At 42.5% G+C, this 13,334-nt stretch overlaps 1 protein-coding gene across 1 annotated transcript in view; it reads right to left on the minus strand.

The window, feature by feature from the left end:
- Nucleotides 1-12,460, minus strand: part of Armc3 (armadillo repeat containing 3) — a 90,483-nt gene extending 78,023 nt beyond the window's left edge. Inside the window, exons 1-3 of the mRNA XM_021652249.2 lie at nucleotides 12,169-12,460; nucleotides 9,890-9,938; nucleotides 1,254-1,371 (exon numbers count right to left, since the gene is read on the minus strand). Of these exons, the coding sequence (XP_021507924.1) occupies nucleotides 1,254-1,371; nucleotides 9,890-9,937 (166 nt within the window). The 5' untranslated portion in view covers nucleotide 9,938; nucleotides 12,169-12,460. The remainder of the gene's footprint in view (nucleotides 1-1,253; nucleotides 1,372-9,889; nucleotides 9,939-12,168) is intronic.
- Nucleotides 12,461-13,334: the final 874 nt, after the last annotated feature.

A 13,334-nucleotide genomic window follows, 5' to 3' on the forward strand; every position in this document is an offset into this window, starting at 1 on the left:
AGAGTTCTGTCAATACTAGGTTAAATTCGTTATATATTCATGGTCAAAACGTCCATGTTTTTAGACCTACTGTCTATTTATTCCCTCATTTATTGGGAGAAGGGTCTTGAATCTTCTCTAGGGGGATTGATGTCTCTTGATTCTTATCTCTCCTCAAGATACCAGCTTTCTGCTTTTGGAGGGTTCTCTATGAGGGCCACAGCTATGGAAGATTTTCTACAGCCTTTGGATTACTTGACCACTTTATCCTGATGAAATAGCCTTTTTACTGTTTATTTTTCTTATACAGATTTATTTTGATTGGTCCTTTCATGAGCTAGCCCTTGTCATCTTTGATCTGAGCCTTCATATTCTGAGTCTTTCTTGAAGACAGAATGGAGTTTGGCTTTGCCTTTTTTTAATGCAATACAAAAATCTCTCCCTGTTGGTCATTTAAATTTTATTTGAACAGAATTTTATTAAGCTGTAAATGAAGATGAAATTATAAAATTAGCATGAAAATGGACAGAACTAGAAAAACCTTAAATGAGGTAAGCCAGGCTCAGCAAGGCAAACACTGTGTTCTCTCTCCTACTCGGATACTAGCCTCTAACTGCTAAAAGCCCACATCCAAATGGGAGGAAACATGAGTGGAGGCAAGGAACCTAGAAATGGGGTGCCAATGAGACTGGGCAAACGGAGGCTTTCAGGTGTGGATGGTAATAGCACCAAGTGGGCAAAGAGAGTGAGAGTGCGCTTCGGGGCAGGGAGACGGTTGGAACAGCCTTGATTTCACTTTCTGTATCAATATTGTCTTACACATGGATATTTATTTTATACTTTGGGTTATGATCTAAAGCAAATTTATCTTACTACCCAAATGGCGGCTTGTTGTTGTTGTTCCTGTGGCATTTATTTTTATTGGTTGATTGGATGAGTGAGTAAGTGAGAGAGTGGAGAGAAAAGGATATTTTCTACACAGTCAAGGCTAGCTTCCCATTCATAATCCTCCTGCCTCCACCTCCCAAATCCTGAGATGACAGGCCTGTGCCACTGTGCCTGACTCCTGCTTTTCCCACAGTTGATGAGGTCTAAATGACTGTTCTACGCTGCGACAGACCCTTGGAAGCTGAGGAGAGCCCTTTACGAAAGCACACTGCCTTCAGACAGGGGACTGCATGGCATTCACATAGGCAGTAAGCCACATACTAAGTCAAGGAAGTGCCTGGGATGGAACCCAGTGAGATGGAAGGAGGAACTGAGCAAACGCAAACCTTTCAAAGCAAACTTGTAGATGGCTTCGCACGCTTTGGCCAAGATCTCCTCCTCTGGAGAGTTGAGCATGAGCACCACTGTGGCTGCCTTCTTGCTCTCGATTGTGAGCGGGTCGAACTGAAACGCACAAGAGCTCACATAAACATAACATAACACATAAGCATCAACAGCGGCTTGAAATTTCAGCAGCCGCAGTCTCGAAAAACAATGTGATCGCTGCCCGGTAGGTACACTAGAAAGTTCCCATCTAAAACAGAAATCACTGGGGTTGGAGAGATGGCTCAGTAGTTAAGAGTTCTGGCTGCTCGTCCAGGACCCAGGTTCAGTCCCATCACCCACATACAACTGTCTGTAACTCCAGTTTTCCAGGGGATCTGATATTTTCTTCTGATGTTTCTTTCTCTGTGGGCACTGCTTATATGTGGTATACGAACATACATGTAAGCAAAACACTTATACACATAAAGTAAAATTAAAGAAAACATAGGAACAACCACAGACTAAGAAACAACTTTCTGCACGGACAGCCCTCTGACTCCTAAAGAACAGGGGAAAGAGAGAAAGGTTTTGAGTTATAGATGCAGTTTCTCAATTTGTCTCAGACAAGTTGCTGAAGTGGCTAGAATGCTAATTTCATTCTGTGTGTTCTAGAGATGACAGCACATATCTGAAATGATCAGGTTAGGATTGAAGAGGTTGTGCTGACGTGCTTAGCCCATTGCCTAGCACACCACAGATGCTCACTGAAATAAAATTGCCCTCTAGAGCTAACACCCAGCATGGATGTAGGCAATGGCGTAAAAGGAGATATGAGGAATTAAAAAAATCCATAGGGGAAAAAGCCTGTTGGATTTTTGAAAATTATTACATTCTTAATTGTGTGTGTGCACGCTTGCATGTGTGTGCACATACATACACAGGCATGGGAGTTCAAAGGAGCAACTCACAGATGTGGGCTTTTTCCTTCTACCGTGTGGGTCCTGGGTCTGGGCTCAGGTGATCAGGCTTGGTGGCACGAACCTTTACCTGCCTTCTGCTGGATTTTATGACAGTACTGTCGCAACATTGATCAAGAGCTTCTGTATCTAAACATCCACTTTTCCCTTTGATAAAAGTGTTTGTCCTATAATTGTATTTTTGTTCAATACATAAATGCTTTCTTATTATTAATGTTTGCACTATATGGATGTCTTTCTGTTTTCACTCATAAACCTATATGTATCCTTAAACGTTTCTTGGGTCTTTTCATTAAATTTGACAATCTCTCTTCTTAAAATATTTCAAAATTTATGTCGAGTAAGATTATTGATATAGTTAGGTTTGATTGACTATCTTCCTATCTATCTCCACTTTCCCTAGCTATTCTTTTCCCTGTCTTCTTTTTTGGTAATTGAATTTTTTTAGTTTCCTATTTTATTTCCTCTAATGGCTTATTGATTGTTTTCCTGATATGGGTCACACTTTTCTTTTTTTTTCCATCCTTAATTATTTTTATTGGCTACTTAACATAGTGAAAACTATGTAGTTGAGTGTATAGATTTTTTCCCTTGGTAATGGGGATGCAGGGAACTTAAAGGATATTGAACTTTACTCTCTCAAGCACTTATCCTCCATCTGGATCAGCTCTGTCTACTTCAATCCCATTTTTAAACCTTGCTGTAACAAACCCAGCACCCCAGGGCAAAACTAGACATCCTATAAAGGCACAGGGCTCCTGGAGTTCCTATCTAATAATGCCCTAGATATTCAATAAGACCTTCCAATCAAAAGTATAATTCCCCAACTTATGCGAGCTCTAAAAGCCATTCACAGCTTTTTAGTAGTTCAGGCATTCTATGTATCAAGTATAGTTCTGCCCAGAACTGTCGCATTTACACACTTAGAATTTAAATCTCAGGAAAGTTTAACCAGACTTCCTTTGCTCTTAGCCCTTCTCTGTGCCATATAGACTCCAACAAAAAGTTTCCAACCAAATCTCTCTTATTTTGAAACAAAAACTAAACTTTCTTTAGATACTATTTACCTTCTGCCCTTCCTTCCCTTTCAGAGTCAAAACCATGGTGATATGTTGCTCTTCTCCATTTTCTACTGGCTTTGCCTATCCAATGATGAACTTAACCTTCATCATTGCCCAAGGCAACCACTTTAAGGCTCCACCAGTGACCATGACACGGGCTGCCAACTATTTATTGATAATTTCATTTCATTTTTCCCCTTAATAGCAATTGAAGCTACAGAGCTCCATGTTTGTTGGGCTTCCCGAGTTCAGTTTGTGGAGTTAAGGTGGCTTATCTGGGTACTGTCTTCTGATATCAGGAAACCTAAGCCACCAACTGGCTTCAAAAGGTGCATTCTGCTACTGAAATTGCAAGCAAAAAGATCCAGAGTTTCTGTCCCACTTCACAGGGCTCCCACACTGTCTGTCACTCTCTGAGAACCACAGTTTAGACATCCTAAAACTTCAAGCAGTTTCCTGACATTGTAGCTGCTTATTGTCCCCACCAGCCCACACTCAGAAGGACTCAACCCCTATTTCACAGCTTTCATTTTCTAATGCAATTCTTCCTCTCTTCTTCACTCTCTCCATCTTCTCCTCCTTCCCTCTTCCTATCTTCCTCCTTCCCCTTTCTCTCTTCCTGTCTCCCTCTCTCCCTCCCCCTCTCCTCTCTCTGTTTGGGTGGTGTGTACTTGTTAATATGAGTGCATCTGGAGGTCAGGGTTTGACATTAACTGTCTTTTATTATTCGTTTTCACCTTTTTGTTCCTCCATTATTTTTAAATATGTGCCCACTTTACACCTGAAGCTCGCTGATTTGACTAGACTGGCTGGCCACTGAGCTCCAGGGCTCTACCTGTCTCCCCATCCTCCAGGGTCCCTCTGCTACCCAGTTCTGGGGTGACTGATGAGAGTACTCATGTCTAATTCCTTTGTGGGTTCTGGGGATCTGAACTTAGGTCCTCCTGCTGTGTATCACCAACTGAGCCATCTTTCCAGCTCTGTTATTGGTAGTGACATTAAATTCTACAATGTTCCCCAGATTGGCCTTGAACTCCCAAACTCAAGCAACCCTTCCACCTCAGTCTCCAAAGTAGTGAAGACTAGAGTCATGCCATGTAGCACTAAATCTAAATTAATATCTGGCTCTCTGAAAGCTCATTTCGTAAACACATGGCTAACTTGTGAGAATGTTATGGTAATTACAGTCTGTGAAGAGGTAGAGTCCATAAAAATCCTTCTAAACAAGAGTGATAAATGAACACCATTTAATCTCTCCTGAAGGTTTAGTCAGCACTCTGATATGTTCCTGTGCCTTCCAGTCACCATTAGAAACAAGGCAATATAGATTATGGGAAACATAAAGGAAAATGGAGGCCATCAGAGCTACACTTTAAAGAGCAGTTCTGCTGTAGAAATGCCAGTGCTTGGCAGACAGCAGAGGCACTTGGCTGGTATTTGTTTTTCCTGCAGGGCCTACAACATTATAGTAATTTTTTATTTAAAAAGGTGCTGAGAATAAAATGATGGCTGTAACAGAATGACACACAACTAAATAAATAATCGCAAGCTGTAATCACATAGCCCATCTGCCTCCCCATGAGGCAGTCAGTCAGCAGCAAGCTTGTTGTGAAGTTACAATGTCATGCTCTGTATAAAAAGAATGGTGGGCCAAAATTACCGACAGAAGGAATGGGAGTAAGAAGCAGCATTCTGGCTAAGCCCTGCTTTGTAACGCCCGTCTGCTGCCAGACCAGAGGCTTCCAGACAGCCTCCAATCTCTGTTAAGAAAAACACAACCTATCTTGGTGTAACTCTAACCACGCAAGTGAAAGCCCTGTAAGACAAGAACTTCAAGTCTTTGAAGAGAGAAATTGAAGAAGATATCAGAAGAGGGAACGATGTCTCAGGCTCCTGGATAGGTAGGATTAACACAGTAAAAATTGCCTTCTTATCAAAAGCAATCTACAGATTCAATGCAGTTACCATCAAAAGACCAACACAGTTCTTCACAAGCCTTGAAAGAACAATTCTAAACTTCATATGGAAAAACAAAATCTCAGAATAGCTAAAAAAATCTCCTACAATAAAAGAACTTATGGAGGCATCTCCACCCCTGACTTCAAGCTATCCTGCAGAACAATAGTAATAAAAACTGCATGATACTGGCACAGAAACAGACTGCTTGATCAGTGGAATTGAATCGAAGACCCAGAAATAAATGGAAATACCTATGGTCATTTGATTTTTGACAAAGGAGCCAAAACCATACAATGGGGAAAAATAAAACAGCATCTTCAATGCATGCTGCTTGTCTAATGTAGAAAAATGCATATAGATCCATATTTATCTCTCTGTGCAAAACTCAAATCAAAGTGGATCAAAGGCCTCAATATAACACCAGATACACTAAATCCATTAGAAGAGAAAATGGGGAAAAGCCTTGAACTCATTGGCATAAAAGACAACTTCCTGAACAGAACACCAACAGTTCAGGCTCTAAGATCAACAATTAATAAATGGGACCTGTTGGAACTGCAAAGCTTTTGTAAGGCAAAGGACACTGTCAATAGAAAGAAAAGATGGTCTACATATTGGGAAAAGATCTTCACCAATCCTATATCCAACAAATATCCAAAATATATAATGAACTCAAGAAATCAAACACCAATAAACAAAATAACTCGATTAAACAATAGGGCACAGAACTAAACAGAGAATTCTCAACAGCGGAATCTCTCAAATGGCCAAGAAACACTTAAAGAAATGCTAAACTCCAGGTCTTTCTATCTCCCCCCTTCTTTCATAAGATTCCCTGCACTCTGCCCAAAGTTTGTATATGAGCCTCAGCATCTGCTTTGATACACTGCTGGGTAGAGTCTTTCAGGGGCCCTCTGTGGGTAGGCTCCTGTCCTGTTTCCTGTTTTCTCCGTCTTCCTATGTCCATCCTGTTTGCCTTTCTGAGTGAGGATTGACCATCTTACCCAAGGTCCTCTTTCTTGCTTAGTTTCTTTAGGTGTGCAGATTTTAGTATGTTTATCCTATAGCATATGTCTAATATCCACTTATAAGTGAGTATATACCATGTGTGTCTTTCTGCTTCTGTGATACCTCATTCAGAATGATCTTTTGTAGTTCTCACCATTTGCCTGCTACAGGACCTCCATAAGGAGAGCAACAAAACCAAAAAATCTGGGCCCAGGGGTCTTTTCTGAGACTGATACTCCAACTAAGGATCATGCATGTAGATAACCTACAACTCCTGAACAGATGTAGCTCATGGCAGCTCATTCTCCAAGTAGGTTCTCTAGTCATGGGAACAGAGACTGACTCTGACAAGATCTTAGTGGCAGGCTCTGTGTTCACCTCCCCCTGAGGGGGGGGCAGCCTGACCAGGCCACAGAGGAAGACAATGCAGCCAGTCCTGATGAGACCTGATAGGCTAGGGTCAGATGGAAGGGGAGGAGGCCTCCCGTATCAGTGGACTTGGAGAGGGGCATGGGAGGAGATGAGAGAGGGAGGGTGGGATTGGGAGGGAATAAAGGAAGGGGCTACAGCTGGGATACAAAGTAAATAAACTGTAATTAATAAAAAAATAAATAAAATTTAAAAAGAAATGCTAAGCTTCATTAGTCACCAGGGAAATGCAAATCACAACAACTCTGAGTTTCCATCTCATACCAGTTAGAATGGCTTAGATCAAAATCTCAAGTGACAGCAAGTGCTGGCAAGGGAGTGGAGAAAGGGGAACCCTCCTCCATTCATTTAGTGGGAGTGTAAACTTGTACAACCATTTTGGAAATCAATCTGGCACTTTCTTAGAAAATTAGGAATAACTTTACCTCAAGACCCAGCTCTACGTCTCCTGAGTATGTACCCAAACGATGCTCCACCATGCAACAAGGACACTTGCTCAACCATGTTCGTAGCAGCTTTATTTGTAATAGTCAGAATCTGGAAACAATCCAGATGTCCCTCAACTGAAGAATGGATAAAGAAACTGCGGTACATTCACACAATGGAATACTACTCAGCCATTAAGAACAAAGAAATCATGAAATTTGCAGGCAAATGGGTGGAACTAGAAATTCGTTCACCAGTCATTTCACAGGTATTCTGAATTTTCTTAAAACACCACGAGCAAACATTTAGCCACACTTGGTTGAGGGAGAAGACAGTTGTGTTGGTCATTCGAGGCTTGGCTTTCTCTGTTTCTGTCTCTCTCTTGAGAAAAGAATGTAGAACTATAAACCATGTATCAAGACATGCCCTGAGCAAAGAGAAGTTAGGGAAACGCAGGGAGACTGTTTTAATCCTACCACTACTATGCTGACTCTGCTAACCCGCGGTGGGTGAAAAGAATAGTCATTGGCAGCTGCTTCTAGAAAATATATGGCAAGCAAAGTAACATTAGTTGACTGAGAAAAGTTTGTCTCCATCAGCCGTTATCTCTCACTCTCTCTGACACTTGGTTATCACTTACAATTTATAGAAAAACTTTAAAACTATTTTTATTACAATTGATTGTTGTATGTTTGGGGTGTGTGCATGCCAGAATGTGTATGCGTAGATCAAAGGACAAGTTTCGGTGTCATGTGGGTCTTCGGTATCAGCTCTTGCCCTGAGCCTCAGAGGCGAGTGCCTTTACCTATCTGCCCCAGAACAAATGTTTTATAGGCTTTGAAGAGGCAGACCAAGTTAGGATACTGCTAATTGTAGCAGACCTTTTGTGATAACTGGTTACCAGGTAGAAATCAGAGCAGAGAGGCTGGAAAGCTGGCATGCTGTTGAGAGTGCTATTCCCTTTGCAGAAGACCAGAGTTCAGTTCCCAGCACCCCATCAGGTAGCTCTCAACTGCCTCTAACTCCAGTTCTAGGAGTGCATGTGCGTGGTGCACAGGAGCTCACAAGCCTCATATATACAAACATAAAAATAATAAATCTTTTAAAAGGAGGATTAGGTTTCCTAATGGGACCAGTTTTACCGATATGAAGGCCCTGGGAGGACAGCAATAGAAAAGGACATTGGTGAATGTTTTGTGTGTCTTTGTCTCGCTTATCATGAACCTAGAAAGTCAGAGCCACCTGTAAATGTTTTCAGCCCTAGGGCTGAGTTTCTTAAGTCTTCCCTGTGTCCTCAAACATTGGCTCACAGAACACAATATGGCCAGCACTGTAGGACACTATTAGACATGTCTGCTGTTTACTATAGGAAGCTCAGCGGACTGATACGCCTTTGATTGATAGTCAACTGATCCTAAATTCAATCAAATATGTTTGTTGCTAAGTACTGTGTTCATAAGTCCCCTTAAAGGCACTAACAGTGCTACGTGGATAACACTGAGGCTTATGAACTAATGAAATAAGAAGGTCTGTCACGTGTTAGAAGAACATCTAAGGGAAATAGCCAGCATGAGAAAAAACAGGAAACCAGTAAAAATTCACCAGTGACTGCTTCTGCCAAGGTTTCCTAGATGAAGGCAGACAGAAACTTCTATAGCTTTTGCCATAACTTTATTATAAAAGTATTGAATACCTCTAGGTTACCAGTGTGTGTGTCTGTGTGTTTGTGTTTCTGTGTTTGTGTCTGTGTGTGTGTCAATGTGTGTGTGTTTGTGTGTCTCTGTATCTGTGTCTGTCTGTGTTTCTGTGTGTGTGTTTGTCACTCTGTGTGATTGTGTGTGTGTGTGTCTATCTGTCTGTCTGTCTGTGTGGCTGAGCAGAGTCCTAAGGATTCCCACAATAACAGATGTTATTTACTGCATTATATGTCAAGTACTGAAAACTTCATGTAATTTAATTTATTTAATAATGTAGCAATCCAAATGAGTTGGAGAGTGATAGTCTCATTTCAAAGATAAAGAAAACTGCAATAGCGTAGACAAATTTGGCAACTTGGTCAAAGTGATGAGCACAGTTCCTGAGGAGCCTTGATGACACAAACTTCCAACCTTTACCATAATGCTCTTATCTGAGGGCAACTTTCTGCAGAACTTTCCAGTTTTGCAAACTTGGAAATTCCTCATTTTTATGTGAATTCTGTCTGATGACAAACATGTCCAACATCTGTTTTGAAATGAGACTCCGAAGCCAGAGTCATCAAGTTGTCCTCCGCTGTAACGCAGTCCTTCAGTAACTGACTAAGGTGGGCCATGCATTGAGGAGCGAAAGGGCATTCTGCCGGGGCTGTGTTCATGCTCAACATTGGAAAGAAAAGGAGTTGGTAACCCAGGTTACTTTCCAACTGGAAAATATGGGACATTTCAGGTCCAAGATCACCAGCAGACGCCAAACACGAGTATGTACAAGCTGTAGCACAACTTCTCTTTCTTTTTAAAAATTCCCTTCAATAATTTATATTAATGAGAGGACAATGAATATAAACTGGAAGTATTTAAAAGAACACAATGAAACTATTTATCCATTAGCAGACTGTAAACATGCTGTCTACATACTAGAAAAGCTGCTAATGGCTGCCTAATTGTGCTAATGATATAATAACAATGTTGCAAATGTTTGCTTACATGCTGCTTTGCTCTGGCTAACATTGTCATTAGTCAGGTGCTGGACTTCTGCCGCATACATTGCGGGGCTCGCCAACCTGTTGGAACAGTTTCTTTTAAAGCACTGGGGACTTACCACATCCTTGGGGGGTGGCTCAACTTCCTTCTTTATTTTTTTACCCATCCTAGAAAAAAAGCAGAAAACACGATTTGCACATCATAAGTGTATACATTCTCCATCTCTTAGCTGTCTGTGCTCTGGGGAGAAGGGTCATTTCTTCTTCACATCTCACCAGGTTAAAGCATGCAGTTCACGTAGGAATTACTGCATGTGTGCAGACATCCCTGTTGGAAGCATGTATCGTGAAGAGACTTACTGGTAAGATTGTCTCACAAGAAACCTTGGATGGACAAAGTCCCTGGGGAGGGCCTTGAGTGTCAGGATTAGTTGAAGTTGCTTGCCAGAAGTCAAAAGCAGCTCCTGGCTCTAGAGACATGGGACAGAGTGCATTGCCCTCATTAAAGGCCACATAATTGCAATAACTCAGACTTTTGAAAAGCATCTATTCCTTTGAATCATGAGGTTTGTGAGGAATTACAGGCTTACCCTATAATGGGCTACCTTAGGCATTATCTAGTACACTGAAATGTTAAAAGACACCCACATTCTCCATTAAATATAATTTTGTATAAACAATTTTTAGTTTTATGTATTTTATGTATATGGTGTTTTGCGTTCACCATGTGCATGCCAGGTGCCTGGGGAGGCCAGAGTGGGTGTTAGAACCTCTGACACTGGAGTTACAGACTTGTGAGCCACGGTGGGGTGATGGGGACCCAAACACAGTCCTCTGAAAGAACAGCAAATGCCATTAGTCACTGAGACACCTGTCCAGCTCCTGCATTTTCATCAGGATATGCTTTTGAAATTGCTCAGCAACTAGTATGGATACCTGAAAATTCTTTTAAAAAATGAGAAAACTCTTCAAATGTTTGGAAATGTAGTATCAACAAAACATTGAAATACTAATTTTAATTTTCTTTTTATATATTAAAACCAACGTTTTTCTCAAATTTCAAATATTCATACATGTTTAAATATTCATACATAAGCCCTTATCTTTGAGCCTGTTCATTCAGAAAGGCACATAGAAACTATTTTAGAACCATGACATATTATCATGCAGTCTATCGCTAGGTGCAGGGGGAGGAATGAGCAATTCTAACGCCAGCAACTGATTTATGACAATTCCTTTTGAAGAGTCAAGAGTCAAGCTACACCCACACACAGTTGTCTGAAGTTATCTCAGCTGCCCTCCTACTGAAGTCTCCTATTCTGGAGTAATGTTTTTGAACAGTAGGATAATGAAGGGTGCAGAGGGCAAAGACACAGCATTCTGAGCATGGAAGGGGTCCTGAGCAGCACCATGAGTGGCTGGGTTTTAATGCTATCTCAGGTGTAAGACAGCTTTTCGGGGGCACCAACAGAAAACACTGGTATAGGTGGGAGCAGTTAATTTTTTTTTTCTCATAGAAACTAGGCATTTGTTGTTGAGGATCTGAGAAACAATGAATAACACAAAGAACAAAAGAAAATTCACCCAAAGATAAGCTCAGATTTCTGTTATTTTGAAATAGTTTCTCTCTCTCTCTCTCTCTTTCTCTCTCTCTCTCTCTCTCCTTCTCTCTCTCTCTCTCTCTCTCTCTCTGTGTGTGTGTGTGTGTGTGTGAGCGCGGGCGCGCGCCTGAATTGTACTGCCTATTGTCAATTTCCTTACCTGGGACCATTTTCCTAAGAAATTCTTAAAGGGCACGTTCACAACATCTCCATTTATCCTCCCAGTGTCTCCAGTGGATCAGCATATCATTTAAATAATGCTTTCAAATCCACTACTCATGGAGCCTCCCACTTCCAATTTTCTTGAATTATGGCCAAGGCTGTAATGAACGTCTTTGGATATAAAAAAAAAATTCACCCACCTCCCCGTTTCTTTAGGAATACAAATGCATTTGGGGGGGGCGGGGGGAACGGGTTGGCTAGGTTCCAAATTCACTGTGCTGGTTATGACGATGGATTTGGCTTAAATTCACACCTTTCACAGCCACATTCTAGCCTCTCCCACTGCTAAGGCAGATCTGGCTTTGAGCAGACTTAGAGCAGCAGAGGACCGGAGCAGGTAGAGGCACCTCAAGAGTCTCTTAGAGTCAAGGGATAGGCTCCTAGACCCTCATGTCCCTCCTCTAGCCTCCGTCCACGCCGTTAAGGGAGCTTGTAACTGCGGGTCCAGGTTGGGCAGCTCTCAGGTGTCCCTGAAGTCCCAGAAGTCCCCACGCGTGCATCGAATCCCACTGTGTGCCCTGTCCCTGGTCCTTGTGTACCCCTTGGGGCAGGTGTGTAGCCCCGCCTGCCCTTACCTGCGACGCCGTGGCTAGAAGCAGTGGCTCCTACGCCTAGCAAGCCGCATTGGCCTCGGCTGGTCGGTGTTGTTGACGGTTGCTAGGCGACACCGGGCTGCGCCTGCGTGCTCTGCCCGGAATTGGCTCTTAGCTCCAAGGCTCCCATTGTCCAGAGCCAAGGCAGTCAGTCCTGCAGGAACCATAATCGAAAGACTAACAAGGCTCAAAATCTCCTCCTCTCCCTCCCTTCCTCATCTTCAGATAGCCTTTCCAATGGCCCCAATAAAGAAGAGCCTGTTTGCTCTCTCGCCCTCTACCCTTCCCCCGCTCCCCATCCCACCCCCCGCACAGTCTGCAAAGAAGCCATAATTGGCTCCTTCCTTCCTTGCTCTTTCTCACAAAGGCCACCACACTCCAGGCCTTGGCGTTTGGACTCGCAGCTGACGGCTCTGGTGAGGCTCCCAGTTTTTCCTACACAGCACAAATGTGTTGGCACTCCCGCAATCATTTGTCTGGTGTCGTCGCTTCATTGCTGCAATGGCTGAAGCTTTCTTAGGAAAACACACTGCTCCCAAACTGGCTGCCCATTTGATCCAGTTACCGCAGCCCCACCCTACCCCCCGCCGAGGTACTCCTCCAGCTTCTCTGTCTCCTCATTTCCTTTCCCAACAATGATCTCCTAAGCACCTTTTATCTGCAACCCTCGGAATAGTCTTCATTTCTACTTAACTCGACCTGTGCCTGTGCAGTCACAGACAGGGTCCCTCAGTTGCCTTTAGAAGTCAAACACCTCAAGTGATTTCCATGTTTTTGTTAGACCTTGACTAATAGCTAATATAATTTATTATTCTCCTTTCTTCCACCCCTCCCCCATGTGTATATAAGTATAATGATCTTTCCGGTGCTGCGCCAGAATAAAACAAACCCAAAATTTTCCTTAGGGTCTGGCAAAATGGCTGAAAAGTAAAGGTGCTTGCTATGCAAGCCTGGAGAGCCAAGTTTGATCCCACATGAATAAAGCAGGGGACCAACTTCATGAAGTTTTTCATCTGACCTCTCTTTATGCTGTGGTACACACATGATTCACACACACACATAGAGGGAGGGACCCATTAATGTCCACCTCTAAAAGATCCATGGGACCATGCCATCCTGGGGACGAAGCCTTTAACCCGTGGGCCTTT

The sequence above is a fragment of the Meriones unguiculatus genome, chromosome 19 (assembly GCF_030254825.1).
Source record: "Meriones unguiculatus strain TT.TT164.6M chromosome 19, Bangor_MerUng_6.1, whole genome shotgun sequence".
In the NCBI taxonomy this organism is placed as follows: domain Eukaryota; kingdom Metazoa; phylum Chordata; class Mammalia; order Rodentia; family Muridae; genus Meriones; species Meriones unguiculatus.